Source organism: Bufo gargarizans, chromosome 3 (genome assembly GCF_014858855.1).
Source record: "Bufo gargarizans isolate SCDJY-AF-19 chromosome 3, ASM1485885v1, whole genome shotgun sequence".
NCBI lineage: Eukaryota > Metazoa > Chordata > Amphibia > Anura > Bufonidae > Bufo > Bufo gargarizans.
The window spans coordinates 235,307,353-235,322,043 of record NC_058082.1 but is presented as its reverse complement, the minus strand read 5'-3'; the positions used below and the strand labels follow the sequence as shown (position 1 = coordinate 235,322,043).

General features: G+C 42.9%; 1 protein-coding gene across 3 annotated transcripts in view; it reads right to left on the bottom strand.

Annotated features, from left to right (window-relative positions):
• Nucleotides 1–865: 865 nt before the first annotated feature.
• Nucleotides 866–14,691, bottom strand: part of SLC15A1 (solute carrier family 15 member 1) — an 82,318-nt gene continuing 68,492 nt past the window's right edge. For all 3 annotated transcript variants that reach the window (XM_044286534.1, XM_044286535.1, XM_044286536.1), the window contains 3 exons: nt 8,957–9,100; nt 6,503–6,610; nt 866–1,390 (listed from right to left, as the gene is read on the bottom strand). In XM_044286534.1, coding sequence (XP_044142469.1) covers nt 1,190–1,390; nt 6,503–6,610; nt 8,957–9,100 — 453 coding nt within the window. In that variant the 3' untranslated portion in view covers nt 866–1,189. The remainder of the gene's footprint in view (nt 1,391–6,502; nt 6,611–8,956; nt 9,101–14,691) is intronic.

Sequence of the window (14,691 nt, the reverse complement as noted above, 5' to 3'; positions counted from 1 at the left end):
ACAAAGCGATGTGATGGCACATCATTAAATTATTCCAATAACTTTGTGATCAGAGATGGTCTGACTTGAATATTCTTCCCTGCACAGGGGTGGTCAAGCATTGCTGTAAAGGGAACATCTGTGTAGAGGACACACTGCAAAACCAGCTCTTCTGCGTTCTTCGGATCAGTTGCCACCCACCGATCAGAAGGTGATGGCAGGGGCGTAGCTAAAGGCTCATGGGCCCTGGTGGTTTGTGGCCAGGGGCAGGGAAGCATATTGCCTTCATGCTGCCTGAGGCAAAAATGAAAACAGCAACCCCCCTTTCCCCCCCCATGACAAATGTTTGAACTAACCCCTTCACTTTGTATAACACTGGTGTCTTCTTATGTGGCACAAAGGGTCTTTGGCCCCCCTCAGGCTTCTGGGCCCGGTAGCGACTGCTACCTCTGCACCCCCTAGATATCAACATTTTCTATGGGCTGCTGGAGATAGCTGAGCAGTGTACTCCACCATCTCAGGCAGTCCCATAGAGAATAAATGGTCCGGCAGCACACATGATGGACTTGTCGTTCCATTTAAATGAGGCATGGGACACCATCATCAGGATCAGTGGGGGTCCCAACTGTCATCCCAACACAGGTCAGCAGTTATCCCCTGTCCTGTGGCTAGAGAATAACTTCCTAGAACTGGAATACCCCCTAATGATAGCTTCTTTTTAATGTTATACTGGCTTAGGAAACAAATGAATGATTTATTTTTATAGTTCACATTGCATGTAAATACTTTTGGGAAAGTTACATAGGGAACAATCTCAGATGTAGCAAAACCCAAGAAGAAACAATTTTTAAACCTTAGATTTCCTCATAAGAACATTTATTCTCGGAATTGAAACAGTTGCCGTAAAGGGTTTATACATATTGTGCATCAAATTCCAAATAACATTGTGGCGAGAGAAACGTAACAAACTGTTTAATTAGTCTATTTTGTACATGAATTTTAATATGATCAATAGATTTTGTACACGCCATTCATGTATTTGGACTTTACATCTCCACATTTTAGGTATTTTGCTGTATTGGCTCAGTAACAACACCCAGTTCAGTTATCCCTTTTCTCAACAAGGCTTGTCTGTCAGCAGGCACGTCCCCTCTGGTCATTGTCCGCATCTTGGAGTGTACAATATTTACAAAAGAAGGACAACGTCATGTTACATTTTTACTTGTTTTTCTGGTCGATCTAAAATCTCAAGGCCCATTGATTCAATTTCCTTCTCTTTCTTTTTCTTTCCATCAGAATCAAACTGGGCCTCGATTTCTGCAGGGTCGACGTAGGTGTAAAAATAAGCCATGATGGCAAAGATGATGCATACTGCCACTAATAGAGCAGCAAAGAGAATATACTCTGCCCACTGTGAAAATATTAAGAAAGAGAACGTTAGAGGCCCGTTAAACATGTACGCATTGCTGTGTACAGAAATGACTGATACAGATGACTGGTCATAAAGTCTGGTATGAGATTCAAAAGATTTTTTGATTTAGTAACCAAGAAAACCTAAAATGCTGGGCATACTATTTTGTGTTTATTTTCCTTGATGATACATAATATTATAATTTGGTAGCCATAACCCCTAACAGCACTGACAATAGCACAAATATGAGAAGTTTCCTTAGGGTGCCTGCACACAGTTCAGATGACGCACGTTTTTTATGTGTGAAATCTTGTGCAGAAAAAAATGCCTTGTAAAATAGAACCAGCAAAGTGCAGAAGACTAGACAAATCTCATGTATACTTTGCCTTTTAATTCCGTGCGGAAAATGTCCTGCCATTTTTGAATCCACAGCATGTAAATTTTGTGTGCAGTTCCTTTGTGCGCATTTCAACATTTCAATTAAAAGGTGAGATCTGTGGCAAAACCGCATCAAATCCGCACCAAAAAGTTCAAGAAACACATGTGGCAGAAACGCACAGAAATCTGCATAGAAGTTTGAGGAATTTCTACAAGACATCCGTGTGCAGGTAGCCTTAAACTGCACAACTGCTCTGTCCCATTCACTTTAATGGGAAGGAGCGGTTACACTCCTGTTCTCTCCCTTTGAAGTGAATGGGACAGAGGCGCTGTAATTACACCTGCTCGCCCCTCACACAAGTGCTGCATTCTCTTCAAACGGCTGAATGGCTGGGGTGTCAGGAGCTGGACCCTGGCAATCTGATATTGATGACCTATCCTGAGGATAGGTCATCAATATAGGAAAGAAGTCAACCCCTTTAACCTCTTCCCACCACTGCAAATTTTAGTTTTTTCATTTTTCATTTTATTCTTTGCTTTCCAAAAGCCATAACTTTTTTATTTCTCCATACATGGGTGTTTATTTTTTGTGGGACATGTTGTACTTTCTAATGGCAGTATTTAACATTACTTAAAATGTACTGAAAAGCTAAAACAATTACTAAATGGTTGGAACTAGAATAAAAAGTAACTGAGACATTACTTTTCAGATTTTTAAGGCTTTTACTTGTGGTCACTTTTATTCTGCTGGTCAGTACTATATCAAGCTGATATAGTATATTATATAGTAATGATATTGCAGTATATGGCAATGCCATAACCCTGGGTTCACACCTGAGCGTTCTGAAAGGAGCGCTCTGTATGCGCGATTGTACGGGCGTTTGCAATCGCGCATACAGAGACAAGCGAACGCCCATTGAAAGTCTATGTACGGGAACGCGCGACAAAACGCCCCAAAGAAGCTCAAGAACTTGTTTATGCGTCGGGCGTTTTACAGCGCGTTCGAACGCGCTGTAAAACGCGAAAATGTGAACCAGTCCCATAGGGAAGCATTGGTTTGCATCGGTTATGCGTTTTACAGCGCGTTCAAACGCGCTGTAAAACGCGCAAGTGTGAACTTAGGGTTAATGTAATGCATTGTAAAGAGGAATAGACTCCCAAAAGTTGAAGTCCCAGAGTGGGAGAAAAAAATTTTGTGAAAAAAATAAAGTTTTACAAAAAAATTAAAAGTTTCAAGTAAAAAAAAAAGTGTCCTTCTCCCAAAATAAAGTTTAAAAAAATTGTAACAAATAGGGAAAAAAAAGACATATTAGATATCGCTGCGTCCATATCGACTGGATCTATAAAATTATCACATGACCTAACCTCTCAGATGAACACCGCCAAAAAAATTAAATAAAAACTGCACGTGTGTTCACAGGATCGGAAGGTCGCTGGCAGGCTGTAGATGCGATTTTTTTAACTCCTAACAGGTATATTAGTTTTGATAACAGCGTCTAATATACCTGCTACCTGGTCCTCTGGTGGTCCCTTTTGCTTGGATCGACCACCAGAGGACTCAGGCAGCTCTGTAAAGTAGCACCAAACACCACTACACTACACTACACCCCCCCTGTCACTTATTAACCCCTTATGAACCCCTGATCACCCCATATAGACTCCCTGATCAACCCCCTGTCATTGATCACCCCCCTGTCATTGATCACCCCCCTGTAAGACTTCATTCAGATGTCCGTATGTGTTTTACGGATCTACGCATCCATGGATCGGATCCGCAAAACACATACGGACGTCTGAATGGAGCCTTACAGGGGGGTGATCAATGACAGGGGGGTGATCACCCCATATACACTCCCTGATCACCCCCTGTCATTGATCACCCCCCTGTAAGGCTCCATTCAGATGCCCGTATGTGTTTTACGGATCCACGCATCCATGGATCGGATCCGCAAAATACATACGGACGTCTGAATGGAGCCTTACAGGGGGGTGATCAGGGAGTCTATATGGGATGATCACCCCCCTGTAAGGCTCCATTCAGACGTCCGTATCTGTTTTACGGATCCACGCATCTATGGATCGGATCTGCAAAACACATACGGACGTCTGAATGGAGCCTTACAGGGGGGTGATCAGCCCATATAGACTCCCTGATCACTTCCCTGTCATTGATCACCCCCCTGTCATTGATCACCCCCCTGTAAGGCTCCATTCAGAGGTCCATATGTGTTTTGCGGATCCACGCATCCATGGATCGGATCCGCAAAACACATACGGACGTCTGAATGGAGCCTTACAGGGGGGTGATCACCCCATATACACTCCCTGATCACCCCCCTTTCATTGATTACCCCCCTGTCATTGATCACCCCCCTGTGAGGCTCAATTCAGACGTCCGTATGTGTTTTACGGATCCACGCATCCATGGATCTGATCCGCAAAACACATACGGACGTCTGAATGGAGCCTTACAGGGGGGTGATCAATGACAGGGTGGTGATCACCCCATATAGACTCCCTGATCACCCCCCTGTCATTGATCACCCCCCTGTAAGGCTCCATTCAGACATTTTTTGGGCACAAGTTAGTAGAAATTGATTTTTAATTTTTTTTTGTTTTTTGTTACAAAGTCTCATATTCCACTAACTTGTGTAAAAAAAAAAAAATCTCAAATGAACTCACCATAACCCTCACGGAATCCAAATGCGTAAAATTTTTTAGATATTTATATTCCAGACTTCTTTTCACGCTTTAGGGCCCCTAAAATGCCAGGGCAGTATAAATACCCCACATGTGACCCCATTTTGGAAAGACGACACCAAGGTATTCCGTGAGGGGCATATTGAGTCCATGAAAGATTGAAATTTTTGTCCCAAGTTAGCGGAAAGGGAGACTTTGTGAGAAAAAAACAAAAAAAAAAACAATTTCTGCTAACTTGTGCAAAAAAATAAAAATTTCTAGGAACTCGCCATGCCCCTCATTGAATACCTTAGGGTGTCTTCTTTCCAAAATGGGGTCACATGTGGGGTATTTATACTGCCCTGGCTTTTTAGGGGCCCTAAAGCGTGAGAAGAAGTCTGGGATCCAAATGTCTAAAAATGCCCTCCTAAAAGGAATTTGGGCCCCTTTGCGCATCTAGGCTGCAAAAAAGTGTCACACATCTGGTATCGCCGTACTCAGGAGAAGTTGGGGAATGTGTTTTGGGGTGTCATTTTACATATACCCATGCTGGGTGAGATAAATATCTTGGTCAAATGCCAACTTTGTATAAAAAAAAAAAATGGGAAAAGTTGTCTTTTGCTAAGATATTTCTCTCACCCAGCATGGGTATATGTAAAATGACACCCCAAAACACATTCCCCAACTTCTCCTGAGTACGGCGATACCACATGTGTGACACCTTTCGGATTTCACAGGGCATTTTTTACAGATTTTGATTTCAAACTACTTCACACGCATTTGGGCCCCTAAAATGTCAGGGCAGTATAACTACCCCACAAGTGACCCCATTTTGGAAAGAAGACACCCCAAGGTATTTCATGATGGGCATAGTGAGTTCATGGAAGTTTTTATTTTTTGTCACAAGTTAGTGGAATATGAGACTTTGTAAGGAAAAAAAAAATCATCATTTTCCGCTAACTTGTGACAAAAAATAAAAAGTTCTATGAACTCACTATGCCCATCAGCGAATACCTTAGGGTGTCTACTTTCCGAAATGGGGTCATTTGTGGGGGTTTTCTACTGTCTGGGCATTGTAGAACCTCAGGAAACATGACAGGTGCTCAGAAAGTCAGAGCTGCTTCAAAAAGTGGAAATTCTAATTTTTGCACCATAGTTTGTAAACGCTATAACTTTTACCCAAACCATTGTTTTTTTTTTACCCAAACATTTTTTTTTTTTATCAAAGACATGTAGAACAATACATTTAGAGAAAAATTTATATATAGATGTCGTTTTTTTATTTTTTGGCAAAAATTTCGTTAAATTTTGATTAATAACAAAAAAGTAAAAATGTCAGCAGCAATGAAATGCCACCAAATGAAAGCTCTATTAGTGAGAAGAAAAGGAGGTAAAATTCATTTGGGTGGTAAGTTGCATGACCGAGCAATAAACGGGGAAAGTAGTGTAGTGCAGAATTGTAAAAAGTGGTCTGGTCATTAAGGCCCCATGCACACGGCCGTGTTTCACGGCCGTGTGCGGGCCGTGGAACCGCGGCCTGGATCCCTCCTGAGAGCAGGAGCGCACGGCGTCACTGGTTGCTATGACGCCGTGCGCTCCCTGCTGCCGCCGCAATACAGTAATACACTGGTATGATCTATACCAGTGTATTACTGTACTGTGCCGGCAGCAGGGAGCGCACGGCGTCATAGCAACCAGTGATGCCGTGCGCTCCTGCTCTCAGGAGGGATCCAGGCCGCGGTTCCACGGCCCGCACACGGCCGTGTGCATGGGGCCTTAGGGTGTTTAAGCTAGGGGGGCTGAAGTGGTTAAGGTGAAAAATGGCAGGGTCCTGAAGGGGTTAATGACTCCTACATCATATGTCAGCCATTGCACACCCCACATACCCTTTCTTGTATCCATACAAACTTTAACACCAAGGTTCCCCAAACTACCATCAGGCAGGAACCCTAACACCTGGGAGTGACCAGCTGCTGCACACGCATTTAAGCATATTCCCATTTACTGCCGTTTCTCTTTAGATTATATCTAAATAATAATAACAATGTTCTTTACCTGTTCACTTAGACCCGCGGCACCAGCCACAATAAGGACAATAATATTACCAACAGCCACTGTTAGGAGCCATCCTGCCTGCAGCACAGATTTCATGTTGGATGGGGCCTGTCAGGAATTCGAGAATAACCATTATTAGAATTAAAAAAAACTAGTGTAAAGGAAAACTGAGATGAGGTTTATGGTAACCAATGATATTTTATTTACTACTATACCATAGATCATTAAAGAACTGGCTCTTTATTTTTTCTATAATAAACCACACCCATTATGTTCAGTAGTAAAATAATATTCACAACATATACAGTATTTCAATATGGCACAGAACACACATTTAAAAGGTTTTTATTACTGATTAAAAGTCATACTCACAGTTATAGGGCAGAGCAGGATTTTGCACTCATTACCGGTATATACTCTATTACATGTGCTGGCTGAGATCTGGCTAGTAGGACCGGGGGGGGGGGTTTCTGAGTTAAATAAAAATGGCCTCTTCCAGCACCGCACTCCAGTCCTCCCTGCTGCTGTTACTTTTACTGGCTGCAGCAGTCGTGTTCCGTGCACACCAATTCAGCTCTGCAGCCAATCACTGGCCTCAGAAATTATGTCCAGTATACCATGAGGCCAGTTATTGGCTGCATGGTTACCTTTGTGCACTGAGCATCACCCCTGACGTCAGTGGTGCAGGAAAGAAAACTGGTAAGTATCGCTTCTATTTTTCTTTTACCACATGTACAGCGGCTGCCTAAGTTTTATTTTAACTAGGACAACCCTATTAATTCTGTGTCCTAAGGAAGCGGATACTGTTGAATATGGAGATGCAGAGAGTAGTTAGCTCCCTGGCTCTCCCATTAAGGGCTCATTCAGACGGCCATATGTGTTCTGCGGTCCGCAAATTGTAGATCAGTAAAACACGGATACCTGTCCGTGTGGTTTCCACAATTTGCGGACTGCACATGGCCGTCACTCTCATAGAAAATGCCTATTCTTGTCCGCGTGCGGGGCCGTGGAACGGAACAATGGATGCTGACAGCCCTTATAAAACAGGGCTCTTAAAAGGGGTATTCCCATCGCAGACAATGGGTGCATATTGCTAGGATATGCCCCCATTGTCTGATAGGTGCGGGTCCCAAGAACAGAGCCCTAAAAGTGGTGGAGGGCACACTGCGCATGTGCAGCCGCCCTTCATTCATTTTTGTTCAGCCGCCATAAATAACCGAGCACTGGCTCGACTATTTCTGTCTGCCCCATAGAGATGAATAGGAGCAGTGTCTGCGCAAGTGCAGTGTGCTATCATTCACTTCAATGTGGGATAGCGCTTGGTGGTGGCCGCACCTCTGGAAACCCGGGGTCCTCCAACTACCACCTTCCCTGCTCCATTCTCGATATAGATGCAGGTCCCAGCTGTGGTCCTATATACACAGAGAGTGGGCTCTCAGAATAATTTCCACTAGTGGGCCCAAGTCAAATGCTGCCTGTAATAATATTGCTTAGATAATTGCACCCTCAACCTCTATTTGATTGACATTTAGGCCTAAATCACAACTCAGTGTTTTGACCAAAAACTGATCAAAACTCTGATATGTGAACTTAGCCTTAAAGGGGTTCTCTCACCTCAGCAAATGGCATTTATCATGTAGAGAAAGTTAATACAAGGCACTTACTAATGTATTGTGATTGTCCATATTGCCTCCTTTGATGGATTGATTCATTTTTTCATCACATTATACAAGCATGGCCACCACTGATGGATTGCAGGGTGGTCATAACCCTGGAAACAAGCCATGTATAATGTGATAGAAAAATGAAAGAAGCCAGCAAAGGAGGCAATATGGACAATCACAATACATCAGTAAGTGCCGTGTATTAACTTTCTCTACATGATAAATGCCATTTGCTGAAGAGAGACAACCCTTTTAAGGTCCTTTCACACAGACTGATAATCAGGCAATCATTTGCAATGAACGAAAAGTTCCCAATAATTGCCTGATCGTCAGCAGGGATCAGGGCAGCAATCCCCCCCCCCCCCCTTCTTCCCAATGTATAGGTACAAGTGATGATTTATCCCCAAATCATTGTTCCTGGTGGCAGAAAACAATTTACAGATCACGATCTGTGAACAGGAACAATGATTTTAGGTGTCGGCAAAACGACAGGATCACCTGATGAACGAGTGTTTGGAGAGGACAATGCTCATCCCTGAAAATTGACCTGATTATCGGTCTGTGTAAAAGGACCTTTAGTTCAGCAGAAAGCAAATCGGTTTCAACTAAGGCATATAAGACCTGAAGGGAGTTATATATCTTTTAAGCAGTTTTTCTACATTTAAAGTTTGGGCAGCCATCTAAATATATGCTGTATGCTCTTGTGTAGAAACATGGGGGCTCAAAATGTGCATCTGTAAGGAGGTTACAACAGATTCATTCAGACATTCTTCAGCTAATCACTACCCACCTGAGAATAGGAGAATTCCAGCCCTGTAACGGAGAACACAACCTCCCCAGCAGTAAGGAGGAAATACTGAGGAATCTGCAGACCCATGTGCACTGTGTTGGCTTGAATATCCTCAATGTATTCAGTAGACATTGATGATGCGCACTGTAATCAAAAGGAATAAAAATATAATTTTTAAATTACTGTATTTTATAGATTTTAAGACCCACCTGACTACAGGATGGTTTAGACAACGACAATAGGTAATTGTACTAAAGTAACGTCCCTAGCGGAGGAGAGCAGCAGCTAACCCATGGTGGCAGCAGGCAGGATGTAGGCCAGATGAATCAACCTCCAAGTTGGAGATCGGCCGTTGCATCTTTCACAGGTTAGGCTTTACACCCCCCAGTATGCCCACAAGCTGCAGGCCCCACTGACTCTAGGCTATAAAACGCCCTGCTGTTTTTAGCAAGATTTTTTGGGGCTAAAACATGCATTTTATAGTATAAGATACATTCATTTTATAGAGTTTACTTATAATCCTGGGATTTTACAGACACAGTATATTGTATACTATAGTTGATACCGCAAAAAGGCTGACCAAGATTGAGATTAAAAAAGATTCAACATCTTCTAAGTGCCTTAGAGGCTGCACAGATTTTACCCATTTTATGAAATTATATCAATTTTGGACAAGTATAGTGTCAACGTGGAATTGTATTTGTCTACAAGTGGACTCAGCAACATGGTCGGTGGGCTGCACTGATAAAAATTTGCCTTTGAGATACTGTATCATTCAACTATGCATAGGTCCTGTATGTTGCTAGGAAAGTAATTGCTAGACTATGGATGGCTGATCCATGTGTTACAGTGGGCGAGTGGAAAGAGACATTGCTCAAAGTTGTAATAAAATAATTATAAAATACTGTATAATAAAATAATGTTTTTTATTGTAGCAAAATATAAAAAACAACAGATGGTGCACTCCAGCTCAAACACAGATAAGATTTTTCTTATTTCTACTAGGATCCATCTTGTATTGGCCTGTGTTTGTGAACAGAGGTGTGGATGACATGTGGGTGAGCTGATCGTTTTTCCTTGTTTTGTGCTTAGTACTGTATTTATTTAAAGGACATCTGTCAGCAGATTTGTCCCTATGAAACTGGCTGACCTGTTACATGTGCACTTGGCAGCTGAAGGCATCTGTGTTGGTCCAATATTCATATGTGCCCTCATTGCTGAGAATATATTTTTTTAATATATGCAAATGAGCCTCTAGGATCAACTGGGGCGTTGCCATTACACCTAGAGGCTATGTTCTCTCTGAAATTGCCATGCCTTTTCCACTTTGATTCACTGCCTAGCCCTGTCAATAAAAGTGCAGGGGGTGTGGCAGTTGCAGAGAGAGCGGAGCCTCTAGGTGTAATGACAACGCCCGCGTTGCTCCTAGAGGCTCATTTGCATATATTAAAACTTCATTTTTATCAGCAATGCGAGCATATATGAACATGGGACCAACACAGATATCTTCAGCTGCCAAGTGCACATGTAAAAGGTCAGCCAGTTTCATCGGTGCAAATCTGCTGACAGATGTCCTTTTGTTTTTTTAAATAATTTTCCTTTATGTAAAGAACACAACACATCGTACAAAATCGAGTACAAGTCGTTAAACACAAAACAGAAATCCTGCTCAAAGTATGCAACTTGTTTCTTCCATATAGCCTACCCAACCTAGCGAGAGCCTCCAGAACACCATTTGTCCTCCACATAGCGAAAATATTGCAACCTACCTAACGTCCCTTTTAATTGTTCAGTTAAATACCATTGAGTCAAGGTGAAACGCCGCATTACCAACTCGATCTCCGAACTAGATAGGAGCTGGACTATAAAACTGTGCCATTTTTTAAAGAATTTTGTATTGCTGTGTTTCTCAGCACTCCAGTGTCATCAAGCCCTTCAAGTTCTGAAGTACTGATTGTCTTGATGGAACAGTAGGCTGCAACCAATGTTGTAGCAGACATCTCTTAGTAACCAGACACATGTCATGGCAGAGGACCGGGAGATGCTTCTCAATAGTACCCTCTCTGGGTCCTCCCAGAAATGAAAAAGATAAGTCATAGGTCTTAGGGGGATATTAATATTCCAGATATCATTAACTAGTTGTGCTACTGATCCCCAAAGTGAATAGGTCTGCGGACTAAAGCCCATGATACAAATCTGTGCACGCTGTGTGACATTTTGGACAACTCGTCAGTCTACTAGGGGCAGGCCGCAAGTTAAAAGCGTAAATAGCATTGAGCATTATCCTGAAATGTGTATCCCTCCAGGTTTCGTTTAGTACCGATTTTCTCAGCGTCAGCCACCCTTTTAAAATCTTATCCCCTGCCTCTTGATCCTTTAGGAGCTGAGCCCACATCCCAAATGATTGGGAAGGTAACCCTTCTCCAAAAGCATCTCTAACCTGAAAGTAAATAAAAGATATAGATTGGGAACCTGTACCCCTCATAATGATCTTATCTGATTTATTTTGGCTTGCTTTCCCAGAAAGATCCCTTAGTCTGTCATTGAGGAACTTCCTGACCTAGGAATACCGAATACCTTGAAAGGGGCTAAGGTGATATTTATCCTTGACTTCTTGACAAGTCAACCACCTACCGTCTGAACCATGTATCATATGTTGAGCTGTGAGAATCCCCTAGTCTCTCCATTCTCTAAAAAGACTGTTAATCCTACCTTGCTCAAATTCTGGGTGTCCCCATAAAGGTAAGTATTTCAAAACCTGCTGGCATAAACGGAACGCCCTCCTCAAAGCTCTCCATGCTGCCCAGGTATGTCAAAAAAGAATCAACGTCCTGAACCGCAAGGACAGAACCCACATCCCCGTATCTAGCAATGTACAAGAGTCCCAAAGGGAAAGAAGTCTTTCTCCAGCTTGTAATCGAGTGAAGGCTCAACTGGCGAACCCAATCAATGATATGTCTTAACAGACATGACAGGTTAAATTGTTGTATATCTGGTAAGTGCATTCTCCTCTTTAGCCAGAGGGCTATAAGTTTTTTTATTCTAATTCTGTGGCACCTCCCCTGCCTAATAAAGGGTGACATTTTGCAGTTCAGCCTATTGATATCTACATGTTTCATCAATAGAGGTAAGGTCTGAAGTGAGTACAGGAGTCTAGAAAAACACCTCATTTTAAACAGATGAATTCTCCCCAATAGTGACAAAGGTATATTCTGTCATTTACGTAGGTCCTGAATTATCTTATGTATTGGGGGGGGGGGGGGGGGGTGTATTTTAGTATGTATAAGGAGTCTGCTGTGCGGCCCACCTTGAGGAATGCACATTTGGCCATGTTGATTCTAAAACCAGAGAGCTCCCCAAAGGTACTAGTGGGATTAAATACCTTCTGAAGCTCTTCTCCCGGACACTCCATGAAAAACAGGACGTCTTAAGCTGAAAGAGCCACTTTCAGCTTAAGACCCCCTACCACAATACCTTCAAACTCCCCCAGAGCATTAAGATAAAGTGCCAGCAGCTCCACTGCCAAATTAAACAAAAGTGGGGACAGGGGACAGCACTGTCTGGTACCTCTATGAAGAGCAAAAGGGTCCGACAGAAACCCCTGAGTGCTTATTCTCACTCAAGTTGTTGTAGATATGTCCTAAAAGAACCTATCATCCCCAGCTGGACCAGCACCCGTCCTAGCCATTCCCAATGCTTTTTCAGCATCCAGTGTGACCAGGGTGGGTGCCATGTTCCCAACTACCCTCCGAACCACCACATTTAGCGCAACCAAAATCTTGCATATATTTGTAACCGCCGATCTCTCTTTCACAAAGCCCATGGGCTGATCAGATCTGGTAGAATCCAAAGCAGCCCATTCGCCATAAGCTTGAAAAAAATCGTCAAGTCTTGGTTAATAACAGAGATCGGACTGTAAGAGGCCGGATTATCTGGGGGCCAACCCTCTTTCGGGAGCAATTTAATGTGTGCCATATTAATCTGGGGCAACAAGGATTCCTCCTGTAAAATCGAATTGCCCACGCATGACAGGGGGCAGGGAAGATCTGTAGGCGGAGTACCTTGTAAAAAAAAAAAAAAAAGAGCACCCATCAGGTCCTGGTGTCTTATCCACAGGCAGTTGGGCAATAGTGCTCTATCTATGCTGCATTTGCCATAATGGGCATGTTAAGACAGCTAGGTTGTTCCGAAGTCAGAGTGGACAAATCTAAGTCGGCTCCCGTATCGCCTCCCTCATCTGGTTTGCTGTATAAATGTAAATAGTACTCCTGAAAGATCTTACATTCTGCCAATTCCGACTCCAGAGTGCCATCAGGCCTCTGGAGCTGATAAAAGGGCTGTGGGGGACGACGACCCTTAGATAAATTTGCTCATAAACCAAAATCACGTCTAGCTTGAATCCAGTTTTTTTTTTCTGAGATGTGGGATTTATTTAGGAAAATACCCTATAAACCTCCTGCACTGGCTAACTGGTGTTAACATATTGAGCCTTAGTTGCTTTCTTTAGCCTGGCTACGTGAGTTATCAGGTGGACCCGCAAAAAAAGCAGAGTAACAAAAGATTCATCCTTCAGTAAAAAGAAAAGGAAGCACTATATAAACTTTGTCTGCTGTCTGCTAGAGCCCACAAACCAATAGTCTATTCTAGACCAAGAGTCTTGCGCACGAGAGTAGTGGGTATACTCACGGTCATCAGGGTGCAGGAGCCTCCAGGAATCAATCAGCGAAGTATCCCTCAAAAAAATGAATCATGACCCCAGACCCAGGTCTTGTGGGTTCTGTTTTTCCACAGGCATGTTTGCGATCATCACAAGGGACTGACATCGCATTAAAATCTTCACCCACTAGTTTTTCTTCTATGAGATACTGCAGGAACCTATCTCTCAAGGATTCATAAAATGGCCTTTGTTCCGCATTCGGAGCATATACATTGTATAGACTTATATCCCAACTAGGACCTGATATATGTAAAACTATCAATCTCTCTTCATCATCTTTGTTCTGGGCCTGCACTTTGGGTGTAAAATTTTTGTGTATGAGTGTTTCCTTGGACTGCAGGGGATCTATACACCCCTCCCACCCATAGTTTAGACATCCTATGGAAATCTTATTCCAGGAGGTGCGTTTCCTGCAAAAGAGTAATGTCAGCTCTTAGGCGCTTTAGATGTCTTAAGATCATCATTTAAAGCAACAAAACAGAACCAAATAGTCAGAAGGTACCCACAATGACACCTACACTTGTACACTTAGGCACCCCAACACCCTCGCTGTGTATCATGTGTAAGCTCAAAACTTTCAGTAAGACTAAACCATAAATAAATAACTAAAACAGAAAGAGATAATAAACCTTATGAAACTATCAGTAGTCCCAATGAGATGATAAAAAAACTTGCGGACTCCCATTCTTCTGGCATACCACGACACTCCACCACCTTCAGATCTAAGGGAGAAAACTTGAGGGAACCGCACCTCAGACACAACATACCGATCAGCAAGGGATAGCACAAAGTTCCTTAGTGCCGGTGTTGCCGTTGCTCTTTTACCGCATCCACCACACGTCCTGAACTGCCAGATAAGGATCTGGGTGAGTTGCGTGAAGAGATCTTTGGCATGGTTCTGTCTTCTGCATTTTCACCTCCTCAAACCGACAGATAGGGGCCTTGAGCAAAAAAGGCTTCAGCTTCTGATTCAAAAGACTTGATTGAGCCATCTACACCCCGAACTCGCAGCACGGCT